We start from the raw sequence: 17,630 nt of genomic DNA, 5'->3' as shown, positions 1-17,630 counted from the left end.
ACACAGTACTATAGTGCACCAGTCTGCATAGTGCTGCAACTCTGCCCTCTAGTGATAGGATTACACAGTACTATAGTGCACCAGTCTGTATGGTGCTGTAAGTCTGCCCTCTAGTGGTAGGATTACACACTGCCATAGTACACCAGTCTGTATGGTGCTGTAACTCTGCCCTCTAGTGATAGGATTACACATTACCATAGTACACCAGTCTGTATGGTGCTGTAACTCTGCCCTCTAGTGGTAGGATTACACACTACCATAGTACACCAGTCTGAATGGTGCTGTAACTCTGCCCTCTAGTGATAGGATTACACACTACCATAGTACTCCAGTCTGTATGGCACTGTAACTCTGCCGTCTAGTGGTAGGATTACACAGTACCATAGTACACCAGTCTCTATGGTGTTGTAACTCTGCCCTCTAGTGGTAGGATTACACATTACAATAGTACACCAGTCTGTATGGTGCAGTAACTCTGCCCACTAGTGATAGGATTACACATTACCATAGTACACCAGTCTGTATGGTGCTGTAACTCTGCCCTCTAGTGATAGGATTACACGTTGCCATAGTACACCAGTCTCCATGGTGCTGTAACTCTGCCCTCTAGTGGTAGGATTACACATTACAATAGTACACCAGTCTGTATGGTGCTGTAACTCTGCCCTCTAGTGATAGGATTACACAGTACCATAGTACACCAGTCTGAATGGTGCTGTAACTCTGCCATCTAGTGGTAGGATTACACATTACCATAGTACACCAGTCTGTATGGTGCTGTAACTCTGCCCTCTAGTGATAGGATTACACAGTACCATAGTACACCAGTCTGTATGGTGCTGTAACTCTGCCCTCTAGTGGTAGGATTACACAGTACCATAGTACACCAGTCTGTATGGCGCTGTAACTCTGCCCTCTAGTGGTGCTGTAACTCTGCCCTCTAGTGGTAGGATTACACAGTACCATAATACACCAGTCTGTATGGTGCTGTAACTCTTCCCTCTAGTGGTAGGATTACACAGTACCATAGTACACCAGTCTGTATGGTGCTGGAACTCTGCCCTCTAGTGGTAGGATTACACAGTACCATAGTACACCAGTCTGTATGGTGCTGTAACTCTGCCCTCTAGTGGTAGGATTACACCATAGTACACCAGTCTGTATGGCGCTGTAACTCTGCCCTCTAGTGGTAGGATTACACAGTACCATAGTACACCAGTCTGTATGGTGCTGTAACTCTGCCCTCTAGTGGTAGGATTACACAGTACCATAGTACACCAGTCTGTATGGTGCTGTAACTCTGCCCTCTAGTGCCAGGATTACACACTACCATAGTACACCAGGCTGTATGGTGCTGTAACTGTGCCCTCTAGTGATAGGATTACACAGTACCATAGTACACCAGTCTGTATGGTGCTGTAACTCTGCCCTCTAGTGATAGGATTACACAGTACCATAGTACACCAGTCTGTATGGCGCTTTAACTCTTCCCTCTAGTGATAGGATTACACAGTACCATAGAACACCTGTCTGTATGGCGCTGTATCTCTGCCCTCTAGTGGTAGGATTACACAGTACCATAGTACACCAGTCTGTATGGTGCTCTAACTCTGCCCTCTAGTGGTAGGATTACACCATAGTACACCAGTCTGTATGGTGCTGTAGCTCTGCCCTCTAGTGGTAGGATTACACATTGCCATAGTACACCAGTCTGTATGGTGCTGTAACTCTGCCCTCTAGTGGTAGGATTACACATTGCAATAGTACACCAGTCTGTATGGTGCTGTAACTCTACGCTCTAGTGATAGGATTACACAGTACCATAGTACACCAGTCTGTATGGCACTGTAACTCTGCCCTCTAGTGGTAGGATTACACAGTACCATAGTACACCAGTCTGTATGGCACTGTAGCTCTGCCCTCTAGTGATAGGATTACACACTACCATAGTACACCAGTCTGTATGGCGCTGTAAATCTGCCCTCTAGTGGTAGGATTACACAGTACCATAGTACACCAGTCTGTATGGTGCTGTAACTCTGCTCTCTAGTGGTAGGATTACACAGTACCATAGTACACCAGTCTGTATGGCGCTGTAACTCTGCCCTGTAGTGGTAGGATTACACAGTACCATAGTACACCAGTCTGTATGGTGCTGTAACTCTGCCCTCTAGTGGTAGGATTACACAGTACCATAGTACAACCGTCTGTATGGTGCTGTAACTCTGCCCTCTAGTGGTAGGATTACACCATAGTACACCAGTCTGTATGGTGCTGTAACTCTGCCCTCTAGTGGTAGGATTACACCATAGTACACCAGTCTGTATGGCGCTGTAACTCTGCCCTCTAGTGATAGGATTACACACTACCATAGTACACCAGTCTGTATGGCGCTGTAACTCTGCCCTCTAGTGGTAGGATTACACCATAGTACACCAGTCTGTATGGCGCTGTAACTCTGCCCTCTAGTGGTAGGATTACACAGTACCATAGTACACCAGTCTGTATGGCGCTGTAACTGTGCCCTCTAGTGGTAGGATTACACAGTACCATAGTACACCAGTCTGTATGGTGCTGTAACTCTGCCCTCTAGTGGTAGGATTACACACTACCATAGTACACCAGTCTGTATGGCGCTGTAACTCTGCCCTCTAGTGGTAGGATTACACCATAGTACACCAGTCTTTATGGCGCTGTAACTCTGCCCTCTAGTGGTAGGATTACACAGTACCATAGTACACCAGTCTGTATGGCGCTGTAACTCTGCCCTCTAGTGGTAGGATTACACAGTACCATAGTACACCAGTCTGTATGGCGCTGTAACTCTGCCCTCTAGTGGTAGGATTACACAGTACCATAGTACACCAGTCTGTATGGCGCTGTAACTCTGCCCTCTAGTGGTAGGATTACACCATAGTACACCAGTCTGTGTGGTGCTGTAACTCTGCCCTCTAGTGGTAGGATTACACAGTACCATAGTACACCAGTCTGTATGGCGCTGTAACTCTGCCCTCTAGTGGTAGGATTACACAGTACCATAGTACACCAGTCTGTATGGTGCTGTAACTCTGCCCTTTAGTGATAGGATTACACAGTACCATAGTACACCAGTCTGTATGGCGCTGTAACTCTGCCCTCTAGTGGTAGGATTACACCATAGTACCCCAGTCTGTATGGTGCTGTAATTCTGCCCTCTAGTGGTAGGATTACACAGTACCATAGTACACCAGTCTGTATGGCGCTGTAACTCTGCCCTCTAGTGGTAGAATTACACAGTACCATAGTACACCAGTCTGTATGGTGGTGTAACTTTGCCCTCTAGTGGTAGGATTACACAGTACCATAGTACACCAGTCTGTATGGTGCTGTAACTCTGCCCTCTAGTGGTAGGATTACACACTACCATAGTACACCAGTCTGTATGGCGCTGTAACTCTGCCCTCTAGTGGTAGGATTACACCATAGTACACCAGTCTGTATTGCGCTGTAACTCTGCCCTCTAGTGGTAGGATTACACAGTACCATAGTACACCAGTTTGTATGGCGCTGTAACTGTGCCCTCTAGTGGTAGGATTACACAGTACCATAGTACACCAGTCTGTATGGTGCTGTAACTCTGCCCTCTAGTGATAGGATTACACAGTACCATAGTACACCAGTCTGTATGGCGCTTTAATTCTGCCCTCTAGTGATAGGATTACACAGTACCATAGAACACCTGTCTGTATGGCGCTGTAACTCTGCCCTCTAGTGGTAGGATTACACAGTACCATAGTACACCAGTCTGTATGGCGCTGTAAATCTGCCCTCTTGTGGTAGGATTACACAGTACCATAGTACACCAGTCTGTATGGTGCTGTAACTCTGCTCTCTAGTGGTAGGATTACACAGTACCATAGTACACCAGTCTGTATGGCGCTGTAACTCTGCCCTGTAGTGGTAGGATTACACCATAGTACACCAGTCTGTATGGTGATGTAACTCTGCCCTCTAGTGGTAGGATTACACAGTACCATAGTACACCAGTCTGTATGGTGCTGTAACTCTGCCCTCTAGTGGTAGGATTACACCATAGTACACCAGTCTGTATGGCGCTGTAACTCTGCCCTCTAGTGGTAGGATTACACAGTACCATAGTACACCAGTCTGTATGGTGCTGTAACTCTGCCCTCTAGTGGTAGGATTACACACTACCATAGTACACCAGTCTGTATGGCGCTGTAACTCTGCCCTCTAGTGGTAGGATTACACCATAGTACACCAGTCTTTATGGCGCTGTAACTCTGCCCTCTAGTGGTAGGATTACACAGTACCATAGTACACCAGTCTGTATGGCGCTGTAACTCTGCCCTCTAGTGGTAGGATTACACCATAGTACACCAGTCTGTATGGCGCTGTAACTCTGCCCTCTAGTGGTAGGATTACACAGTACCATAGTACACCAGTCTGTATGGCGCTGTAACTGTGCCCTCTAGTGGTAGGATTACACAGTACCATAGTACACCAGTCTGTATGGTGCTGTAACTCTGCCCTCTAGTGGTAGGATTACACACTACCATAGTACACCAGTCTGTATGGCGCTGTAACTCTGCCCTCTAGTGGTAGGATTACACCATAGTACACCAGTCTTTATGGCGCTGTAACTCTGCCCTCTAGTGGTAGGATTACACAGTACCATAGTACACCAGTCTGTATGGCGCTGTAACTCTGCCCTCTAGTGGTAGGATTACACAGTACCATAGTACACCAGTCTGTATGGCGCTGTAACTCTGCCCTCTAGTGGTAGGATTACACAGTACCATAGTACACCAGTCTGTATGGCGCTGTAACTCTGCCCTCTAGTGGTAGGATTACACCATAGTACACCAGTCTGTGTGGTGCTGTAACTCTGCCCTCTAGTGGTAGGATTACACAGTACCATAGTACACCAGTCTGTATGGCGCTGTAACTCTGCCCTCTAGTGGTAGGATTACACAGTACCATAGTACACCAGTCTGTATGGTGCTGTAACTCTGCCCTTTAGTGATAGGATTACACAGTACCATAGTACACCAGTCTGTATGGCGCTGTAACTCTGCCCTCTAGTGGTAGGATTACACCATAGTACCCCAGTCTGTATGGTGCTGTAATTCTGCCCTCTAGTGGTAGGATTACACAGTACCATAGTACACCAGTCTGTATGGCGCTGTAACTCTGCCCTCTAGTGGTAGAATTACACAGTACCATAGTACACCAGTCTGTATGGTGGTGTAACTTTGCCCTCTAGTGGTAGGATTACACAGTACCATAGTACACCAGTCTGTATGGTGCTGTAACTCTGCCCTCTAGTGGTAGGATTACACACTACCATAGTACACCAGTCTGTATGGCGCTGTAACTCTGCCCTCTAGTGGTAGGATTACACCATAGTACACCAGTCTGTATTGCGCTGTAACTCTGCCCTCTAGTGGTAGGATTACACAGTACCATAGTACACCAGTTTGTATGGCGCTGTAACTGTGCCCTCTAGTGGTAGGATTACACAGTACCATAGTACACCAGTCTGTATGGTGCTGTAACTCTGCCCTCTAGTGATAGGATTACACAGTACCATAGTACACCAGTCTGTATGGCGCTTTAATTCTGCCCTCTAGTGATAGGATTACACAGTACCATAGAACACCTGTCTGTATGGCGCTGTAACTCTGCCCTCTAGTGGTAGGATTACACAGTACCATAGTACACCAGTCTGTATGGCGCTGTAAATCTGCCCTCTTGTGGTAGGATTACACAGTACCATAGTACACCAGTCTGTATGGTGCTGTAACTCTGCTCTCTAGTGGTAGGATTACACAGTACCATAGTACACCAGTCTGTATGGCGCTGTAACTCTGCCCTGTAGTGGTAGGATTACACCATAGTACACCAGTCTGTATGGTGATGTAACTCTGCCCTCTAGTGGTAGGATTACACAGTACCATAGTACACCAGTCTGTATGGTGCTGTAACTCTGCCCTCTAGTGGTAGGATTACACCATAGTACACCAGTCTGTATGGCGCTGTAACTCTGCCCTCTAGTGGTAGGATTACACAGTACCATAGTACACCAGTCTGTATGGTGCTGTAACTCTGCCCTCTAGTGGTAGGATTACACACTACCATAGTACACCAGTCTGTATGGCGCTGTAACTCTGCCCTCTAGTGGTAGGATTACACCATAGTACACCAGTCTTTATGGCGCTGTAACTCTGCCCTCTAGTGGTAGGATTACACAGTACCATAGTACACCAGTCTGTATGGCGCTGTAACTCTGCCCTCTAGTGGTAGGATTACACAGTACCATAGTACACCAGTCTGTATGGCGCTGTAACTCTGCCCTCTAGTGGTAGGATTACACAGTACCATAGTACACCAGTCTGTATGGCGCTGTAACTCTGCCCTCTAGTGGTAGGATTACACCATAGTACACCAGTCTGTATGGTGCTGTAACTCTGCCCTCTAGTGGTAGGATTACACAGTACCATAGTACACCAGTCTGTATGGTGCTGTTACTCTGCCCTCTAGTGGTAGAATTACACAGTACCATAGTACACCAGTCTGTATGGTGGTGTAACTTTGCCCTCTAGTGGTAGGATTACACCATAGTACACCAGTCTGTATGGCGCTGTAACTCTGCCCTCTAGTGGTAGGATTACACAGTACCATAGTACACCAGTCTGTATGGCGCTGTAACTCTGCTCTCTAGTGGTAGGATTACACAGTACCATAGTACACCAGTCTGTATGGCGCTGTAACTCTGCCCTGTAGTGGTAGGATTACACCATAGTACACCAGTCTGTATGGTGATGTAACTCTGCCCTCTAGTGGTAGGATTACACAGTACCATAGTACACCAGTCTGTATGGTGCTGTAACTCTGCCCTCTAGTGGTAGGATTACACCATAGTACACCAGTCTGTATGGTGCTGTAACTCTGCCCTCTAGTGGTAGGATTACACCATAGTACACCAGTCTGTATGGCGCTGTAACTCTGCCCTCTAGTGATAGGATTACACACTAGTATAGTACACCAGTCTGTATGGCGCTGTAACTCTGCCCTTTAGTGGTAGGATTACACCATAGTACACCAGTCTGTATGGTGCTGTAACTCTGCCCTCTAGTGATAGGATTACACAGTACCATAGTACACCAGTCTGTATGGTGCTGAAACTCTGCCCTCTAGTGGTAGGATTACACACTACCATAGTACACCAGTCTGTATGGCGCTGTAACTCTGCCCTCTAGTGGTAGGATTACACCATAGTACACCAGTCTTTATGGCGCTGTAACTCTGCCCTCTAGTGGTAGGATTACACAGTACCATAGTACACCAGTCTGTATGGTGCTGTAACTCTGCCCTCTAGTGATAGGATTACACAGTACCATAGTACACCAGTCTGTATGGTGCTGTAACTCTGCCCTCTAGTGGTAGGATTACACAGTACCATAGTACACCAGTCTGTATGGCGCTGTAACTCTGCCCTCTAGTGGTGCTGTAACTCTGCCCTCTAGTGGTAGTATTACACAGTACCATAATACACCAGTCTGTATGGTGCTGTAACTCTGCCCTCTAGTGGTAGGATTACACAGTACCATAGTACACCAGTCTGTATGGTGCTGGAACTCTGCCCTCTAGTGGTAGGATTACACAGTACCATAGTACACCAGTCTGTATGGCGCTGTAACTCTGCCCTCTAGTGGTAGGATTACACAGTACCATAGTACACCAGTCTGTATGGTGCTGTAACTCTGCCCTCTAGTGGTAGGATTACACAGTACCATAGTACACCAGTCTGTATGGTGCTGTAACTCTGCCCTCTAGTACCAGGATTACACACTACCATAGTACACCAGGCTGTATGGAGCTGTAACTGTGCCCTCTAGTGATAGGATTACACAGTACCATAGTACACCAGTCTGTATGGTGCTGTAACTCTGCCCTCTAGTGATAGGATTACACAGTACCATAGTACACCAGTCTGTATGGCGCTTTAACTCTTCCCTCTAGTGATAGGATTACACAGTACCATAGAACACCTGTCTGTATGGCGCTGTAACTCTGCCCTCTAGTGGTAGGATTACACAGTACCATAGTACACCAGTCTGTATGGTGCTGTAACTCTGCCCTCTAGTGGTAGGATTACACATTGCCATAGTACACCAGTCTGTATGGTGCTGTAACTCTGCCCTCTAGTGGTAGGATTACACATTGCAATAGTACACCAGTCTGTATGGTGCTGTAACTCTGCCCTCTAGTGGTAGGATTACACATTACCATAGTACACCAGTCTGTTTGGTGCTGTAACTCTGCCCTCTAGTGGTTGGATTACACAGTACCATAGTACACCAGTCTGTTTGGTGCTGTAACTTTGCTCTCTAGTGCTAGGATTACACAGTACCATAGTACACCAGTCTGTATGGTGCTGTAACTCTGCCCTCTAGTGATAGGATTACACAGTACCATAGTACACCAGTCTGTATGGTGCTGTAACTCTGCCCTCTAGTGGTAGGATTACACATTACCATAGTACACCAGTCTGTATGGTGCTGTAACTCTGCCCTCTAGTGGTAGGATTACACATTAACATAGTACACCAGTCTGTATGGTGCTGTAACTCTGCCCTCTAGTGATAGGATTACACACTACCATAGTACACCAGTCTGTATGGTGCTGTAACTCTGCCCTCTAGTGGTAGGATTACACACTACCATAGTACACCAGTCTGTATGGTGCTGTAACTTTGCCCTCTAGTGGTAGGATTACACAGTACCATAGTACACCAGTCTGTATGGTGCTGTAACTCTGCCCTCTAGTGATAGGATTACACTCTACCATAGTACACCAGTCTGTTTGGTGCTGTAACTTTGCCCTCTAGTGCTAGGATTACACAGTACCATAGTACACCAGTCTGTACGGTGCTGTAACTCTGCCCTCTAGTGGTAGGATTACACATTACCATAGTACACCAGTCTGTTTGGTGCTGTAACTCTGCCCTCTAGTGGTTGGATTACACAGTACCATAGTACACCAGTCTGTTTGGTGCTGTAACTTTGCCCTCTAGTGCTAGGATTACACAGTACCATAGTACACCAGTCTGTATGGTGCTGTAACTCTGCCCTCTAGTGATAGGATTACACAGTACCATAGTACACCAGTCTGTATGGTGCTGTAACTCTGCCCTCTAGTGGTTGGATTACACAGTACCATAGTACACCAGTCTGTATGGTGCTGTAACTCTGCCCTCTAGTGGTTGGATTACACAGTACCATAGTACACCAGTCTGTATGGTGCTGTAACTCTGCCCTCTAGTGGTAGGATTACACAGTACCATAGTACACCAGTCTGTATGGTGCTGTAACTCTGCCCTCTAGTGGTAGGATTACACATTACCATAGTACACCAGTCTGTACGGTGCTGTAACTCTGCCCTCTAGTGGTAGGATTACACAGTACCTTTCTGTAAACCATGGAACAAGGTGAACTGTTAATCCTACAGGTTACATCTCATTCTTCTAGGCTGTAAAGTCAAAAACAGGACCAGGAGAGCAGCTGCGTAATGCCTTATGGCACACGGGGCACACCCCCGATCAGGTGCGGCTGCTGTGGAAAGACCCACGAAATGTTGGCTGGAAGGACAAGACCTCCTACCGCTGGGAGCTCATGCACCGGCCGCAGGTCGGATACATCAGGTGTGTGATAGGGGTAAGAAGGTCACTGCAGGGAGGAATAAAATGGGGACACGTAATGGAATGGTAGTAGATGGGGTAAATGACGGGAGGATGTAACTGGGGTTGTTTTATAGTCGGAGCGTTTGTATCTTCACCTATTATAATCCGCACCCTATGCAATTAATCATATACCTTCACATCTGCCATTCTCTGGTCTGCAGAGCTTACAATCTAATTCATAGTTTGCTTCTGCCCCTCATCATTGGCAGTGCTTCTGTATATAACAACCGTGGGAGTGAGGAGGTAACTGCCCCCCTGAATGTCCCCGGGGGGGGTCCATCAGATCTTCCCAGCTCCTCTTCTTACTTACTGAAGCGATGATGATATCAGATGGGAGCTGGGCGGCCGAGTCCCCCCGGTAACACGATCCGAGTCAGGAATGCCGGGGTCTTTCATATGGAGAGCTGCTGCACAATAGCCGGCTTCTGGGAACGCTCCTAATTATTACCCCATTCCCGTCCCTGCCAGGGGTGAGGTCATGGGATGGCAGCTGGGGGTATAGTAGCCGGTTACCCATCCCCCTATAGGAGCAGCGAGGACTGATGTCATACTAGGACTGGTAACAAGGGTTACAGGCAATGTCATAGAAATCTGAGATAGATAGATAGATAGATATGAGATAGATAGATATGAGATAGATAGATATGAGATAGATAGATAGGAAATAGAAAGATAGATAGATAGATATGAGATAGATAGATAGATATGAGATAGATAGATAGATATGAGATAGATAGATATGATAGATAGATATGAGATAGATAGATAGATATGATAGATAGATATGAGATAGATAGATATGAGATAGATAGATAGATAGATAGATAGATATGAGATAGATAGATAGATATGAGATAGATATGAGATAGATATGATAGAGAGATATGAGATAGATAGATAAATAGATATATATGAGATAGATAGATAGATAGATATGAGATAGATATGAGATAGATAGATAGATAGATATGAGATAGATAGATAGATAGATATGAGATAGATATGAGATAAATAGATAGATAGATATGAGATAGATAGATAGATAGATAGATATGAGATAGATAGATAGGCATGAGATAGTTATGAGATAGATAGATATGAGATAGATATGAGATAGATAGATATGAGATAGATAGATAGATAGATAGATAGATATGAGATAGATAGAAAGATAGATATGAGATAGATAGATATATAGATAGACAGACATGAGAGAGATAGATAGATAGGCATGAGATAGCTAGATAGATAGATAGATATGAGATAGATAGATAGATATGAGATAGATAGATAGATATGAGATAGGTAGATAGTTAGATATGAGATAGATAGATAGATAGATAGATAGATAGATAGATATGAGAGATTGCTAGATATGAGAGAGATAGATAGTTATGAGATAGATAGATAGGCATGAGATAGATAGATCGATAGATAGATATGAGATAGATAGATAGATAGATAGATATGAGATAGATAGATAGATAGATATGAGATAGATAGATATGAGATATGAGATAGATAGATAGATAGATATGAGATAGATATGAGATAGATAGATAGATATATAGATAGACAGATAGATAGATATGAGATAGATAGATAGATAGATAGGCATGAGAGAGCTAGATAGATAGATAGATAGGCATGAGATAGATAGATAGATATGAGATAGATAGATATGAGATAGATAAATAGATAGATAGATATGAGTTAGTTAGATAGATAGATATGAGATAGATAGATAGATAGATATGAGACAGATAGATATGAGATAGATAGATAGATATATAGATATGAGACAGATAGATATGAGATAGATAGATAGATAGATATGAGATAAATAGATAGATAGATAGATAGATATGAGACAGATAGATATGAGATAGATAGATATGAGATAGAGAGATATGAGATAGATAGATATGAGAGAGATAGATAGATATGAGATAGATAGATAGATATGAGACAGATAGATATGAGATAGATAGATATGAGATAGATAGATATGAGATAAATAGATAGATAGATATGAGACAGATAGATATGAGATAGATAGATATGAGATAAATAGATAGATAGATATGAGACAGATAGATATGAGATAGATAGATATGAGACAGATAGATATGAGAGAGATAGATAGATATGAGATAAATAGATAGACAGATAGATATGAGATAGATAGATATGAGATAGAGAGATATGAGACAGATAGATATGAGAGAGATAGATAGATATGAGATAGATAGATAGATATGAGACAGATAGATATGAGATAGATATGAGATAGATAGATATGAGATAGATAGATAGATAGATAGATATGAGACAGATAGATATGAGATAGATAGATAGATAGGAGATGGGTAGATATGAGATAGATAGATATGAGAGAGATAGATAGATAGATAGATATGAGATAGATAGATATGAGATAGATAGATAGATAGGAGATGGGTAGATATGAGATAGATAGATATGAGAGAGATAGATAGATAGATATGAGACAGATAGATATGAGATAGATAGATATGAGATAGATAGATATGAGATAGATAGATAGATAGATTGATAGATAGATATGAGATAGATAGATAGATATGAGATAGATAGATATGAGATAGATAGATAGATATGAGATAGATAGATATGAGATAGATAGATAGATATGAGATAGATAGATATGAGATAGATACATATGAGATAGATAGATATGAGATAGATAGATAGATAGATAGATAGATATGAGAGAGATAGATAGATATGACATAGATAGATAGATAGATAGATATGAGACAGATAGATATGAGATAGATAGATAGATATGAGATAGATAGATATGAGACAGATAGATATGAGATAGATAGATATGAGATAGATAGATAGATAGATATGAGACAGATAGATATGAGATAGATAGATAGATAGATATGAGATAGATAGATATGAGATAGATAGATAGTTAGATAGATAGATATGAGACAGATAGATATGATAGAGATAGATAGATATGAGATAGATAGATATGAGAGAGATAGATAGATATGAGATAGATAGATAGATAGATAGATATGAGATAGATAGATATGAGAGAGATAGATATGAGATAGATAGATAGATATGAGATTGATAGATATGAGATAGATAGATAGATATGAGACAGATAGATATGAGATAGATAGATAGATAGATATGAGAGAGATAGATATGAGATAGATAGATATGAGAGAGATAGATAGATAGATAGATATGAGATAGATAGATATGAGATAGATAGATAGATATGAGATAGATAGATAGATATTAGATAGATAGATATGAGAGAGATAGATAGATATGAGAGAGATAGATAGATATGAGATAGATAGATATGAGACAGATAGATATGAGATAGATAGATATGAGATAGATAGATATGAGATAGATATGAGAGAGATAGATAGATATGAGATAGATAGATAGATATGACATAGATAGATAGATAGATATGAGATAGATATATATGAGATAGATAGATAGCTAGATAGATATGAGATAGATAGATATGAGATAGATAGATATGAGATAGATAGATAGATATGAGAGAGATAGATAGATATGAGATAATAGATATGAGAGAGAGATAGATATGAGATAATAGATATGAAATAGATAGATAGATATGAGATAGATAGATAGATAGATATGAGATCGATAGATATGAGATAGATAGATAGATAGATATGAGATAGATAGATATGAGATAGATAGATATGAGACAGATAGATATGAGATAGATAGATAGATAGATAGATATGAGATAGATAGATATGAGACAGATAGATATGAGATAGATAGATATGAGATAGATAGATATGAGATAGATAGATATGAGACAGATAGATATGAGATAGATAGATATGAGATAGATAGATATGAGATAGATAGATAGATATGAGACAGATAGATATGAGATAGATAGATATGAGATAGATAGATATGAGATAGATAGATAGATATGAGACAGATAGATATGAGATAGATAGATATGAGATAGATAGATATGAGATAGATAGATATGAGATAAATAGATATGAGATAGATAGATATGAGATAGATAGATAGATAGATATGAGACAGATAGATATGAGATAGATATGAGATAGATAGATAGATATGAGATAGATAGATATGAGATAGATAGATATGAGATAGATAGATATGAGATAGATAGATAGAGATAGATAGATAGATATGATATGAGATAGATAGATATGATATGATATAGAAAGATATAGATAGGCATGAGATAGATAGATAGATAGATAGATATGAGATAGATAGATATGAGATAGATAAATAGATAGATAGATATGAGTTAGTTAGATAGATAGATATGAGATAGATAGATAGATAGATAGATATGAGACAGATAGATATGAGATAGATAGATAGATAGATAGATAGATATGAGACAGATAGATAGATAGATAGATAGATATGAGATAAATAGATAGATAGATAGATATGAGACAGATAGATATGAGATAGAGAGATATGAGACAGATAGATATGAGAGAGATAGATAGATATGAGATAGATAGATAGATATGAGACAGATAGATATGAGATAGATAGATATGAGATAGATAGATATGAGATAATTAGATAGATAGATAGATATGAGACAGATAGATATGAGATAGATAGATATGAGATAAATAGATAGATAGATATGAGATAGATAGATATGAGATAGAGAGATATGAGACAGATAGATATGAGAGAGATAGATAGATATGAGATAAATAGATTGATATGAGACAGATAGATATGAGATAGATAGATATGAGATAAATAGATAGATAGATATGAGACAGATAGATATGAGATAGATAGATAGATATGAGATAGATAGATATGAGAGAGATAGATAGATATGAGACAGATAGATATGAGATAGATAGATATGAGATAGATAGATAGATTGATAGATAGATATGAGATAGATAGATATGAGATAGATAGATATGAGATAGATAGATAGATATGAGATAGATAGATATGAGAGAGATAGATAGATATGAGATAGATAGATATGAGATAGATAGATAGATACATATGAGATAGATAGATATGAGATAGATAGATAGATAGATAGATATGAGATAGATAGATAGATATGAGAGATAGATAGATATGACATAGATAGATAGATAGATATGAGACAGATAGATATGAGATAGATAGATAGATATGAGACAGATAGATATGAGATAGATAGATATGAGATAGATAGATAGATATGAGACAGATAGATATGAGATAGATAGATATGAGAGAGATAGATAGATATGAGAGAGATAGATAGATATGAGATAGATAGATAGATAGATATGAGATAGATAGATATGAGAGAGATAGATAGATATGAGATAGATAGATAGATAGATAGATATGAGATAGATAGATATGAGATAGATAGATAGATAGATAGATATGAGACAGATAGATATGAGATAGATAGATATGAGAGAGATAGATAGATATGAGAGAGATAGATAGATATGAGATAGATAGATAGATAGATATGAGATATATAGATATGAGAGAGATAGATAGATATGAGATAGATAGATAGATATGAGATAGATAGATATGAGATAGATAGATATATAGATATGAGACAGATAGATATGAGATAGATAGATAGATATGAGATAGATAGATATGAGATAGATAGATATGAGAGAGATAGATATGAGATAGATAGATAGATAGATAGATATGAGAGAGATAGATAGATATTAGATAGATAGATATGAGAGAGATAGATAGATATGAGAGAGATAGATAGATATGAGATAGATAGATATGAGATAGATAGATAGATAGATATGAGACAGATAGATATGAGATAGATAGATATGAGATAGATAGATATGAGATAGATATGAGAGAGATAGATATGAGATAGATATGAGATAGATAGATAGATATGACATAGATAGATAGATAGATAGATATGAGATAGATATATATGAGATAGATAGATATGAGATAGATAGATATGAGATAGATAGATAGATATGCGATAGATAGATATGAGATAGATAGATAGATAGATATGAGAGAGATAGATAGATATGAGATAATAGATATGAGAGAGAGATAGATATGAGATAATAGATATGAGATAGATAGATAGATAGATATGAGATAGATAGATATGAGATAGATAGATATGAGACAGATAGATATGAGATAGATAGATAGATATGAGATAGATAGATATGAGACAGATAGATATGAGATAGATAGATATGAGATAGATAGATATGCGATAGATAGATAGATAGATATGAGATAGATAGATATGAGAGATAGATATGAGGATAGATAGATATGAGATAGATAGATAGATATGAGACAGATAGATATGAGATAGATAGATATGAGATAGATAGATATGAGATAGATAGATATGAGACAGATAGATATGAGATAGATAGATATGAGATAGATAGATATGAGATAGATAGATATGAGATAGATAGATATGAGACAGATAGATATGAGATAAATAGATATGAGATAGATAGATATGAGATAGATAGATATGAGACAGATAGATATGAGATAGATAGATATGAGATAGATAGATATGAGATAGATAGATAGATATGAGATAGATAGATATGACATAGATAGATATGAGATAGATATGAGATAGATAGATAGAGATAGATAGATAGATATGAGATAGATAGATAGATAGATATGAGATAGATAGATATGAGATAGATAGATAGATAGATAGATATGAGACAGATAGATATGAGAGAGAGAGATAGATATGAGAGAGATAGATAGATATGAGATAGATAGATAGATAGATATGAGATAGATAGATAGATATGAGATAGATAGATAGATAGATATGAGATAGATAGATATGAGATAGATAGATATGAGACAGATAGATATGAGATAGATAGATAGATAGATATGAGATAGATAGATATGAGAGAGATAGATAGATAGATATGAGATCGATAGATAGATAGATAGATATGAGATAGATAGATAGATATGAGATAGATAGATATGAGAGAGATAGATAGATATTAGATAGATAGATATGAGAGAGATAGATAGATATGAGAGAGATAGATATGAGATAGATAGATAGATAGATAGATATGAGACAGATAGATATGAGATAGATATGAGATAGATAGATATGAGATAGATATGAGAGAGATAGATATGAGATAGATAGATAGATATGAGATAGATAGATAGATATGACATAGATAGATAGATAGATATGAGATAGATATATATGAGATAGATAGATAGCTAGATAGATATGAGATAGATAGATAGATATGAGATAGATAGATATGAGATAGATAGATAGATATGCGATAGATAGATATGAGATAGATAGATAGATATGAGAGAGATAGATAGATATGAGATAATAGATATGAGAGAGAGATAGATATGAGATAATAGATATGAGATAGATAGATATGCGATAGATAGATATGAGATAGATAGATAGATATGAGATAGATAGATATGAGACAGATAGATATGAGATAGATAGATAGATATGAGATAGATAGATATGAGACAGATAGATATGAGATAGATAGATATGAGATAGATAGATATGAGATAGATAGATAGATATGAGACAGATAGATATGAGATAGATAGATATGAGATAGATAGATATGAGATAGAAAGATATGAGAGATAGATAGATATGAGACAGATAGATATGAGATAGATAGATATGAGATAGATAGATATGAGACAGATAGATATGAGATAAATAGATATGAGATAGATAGATATGAGATAGATAGATAGATATGAGACAGATAGATAT

At 39.1% G+C, this 17,630-nt stretch overlaps 1 protein-coding gene across 3 annotated transcripts in view; it reads left to right on the top strand.

The window, feature by feature from the left end:
- THBS3 (thrombospondin 3) overlaps positions 1 to 17,630 on the top strand; it is an 809,978-nt gene that overhangs the window by 690,808 nt on the left and 101,540 nt on the right. For all 3 annotated transcript variants that reach the window (XM_088448476.1, XM_088448475.1, XM_088448477.1), the window contains one exon: positions 9,534 to 9,706. In XM_088448476.1, the coding sequence (XP_088304602.1) occupies positions 9,534 to 9,706 (173 nt within the window). The remainder of the gene's footprint in view (positions 1 to 9,533; positions 9,707 to 17,630) is intronic.

The sequence above is a fragment of the Taudactylus pleione genome, unplaced genomic scaffold (genome assembly GCF_031769625.1).
Source record: "Taudactylus pleione unplaced genomic scaffold, aTauple2 ptg000455l, whole genome shotgun sequence".
Lineage (NCBI taxonomy): Eukaryota > Metazoa > Chordata > Amphibia > Anura > Myobatrachidae > Taudactylus > Taudactylus pleione.
This window is presented reverse-complemented; position numbering and strand designations above follow the sequence as displayed.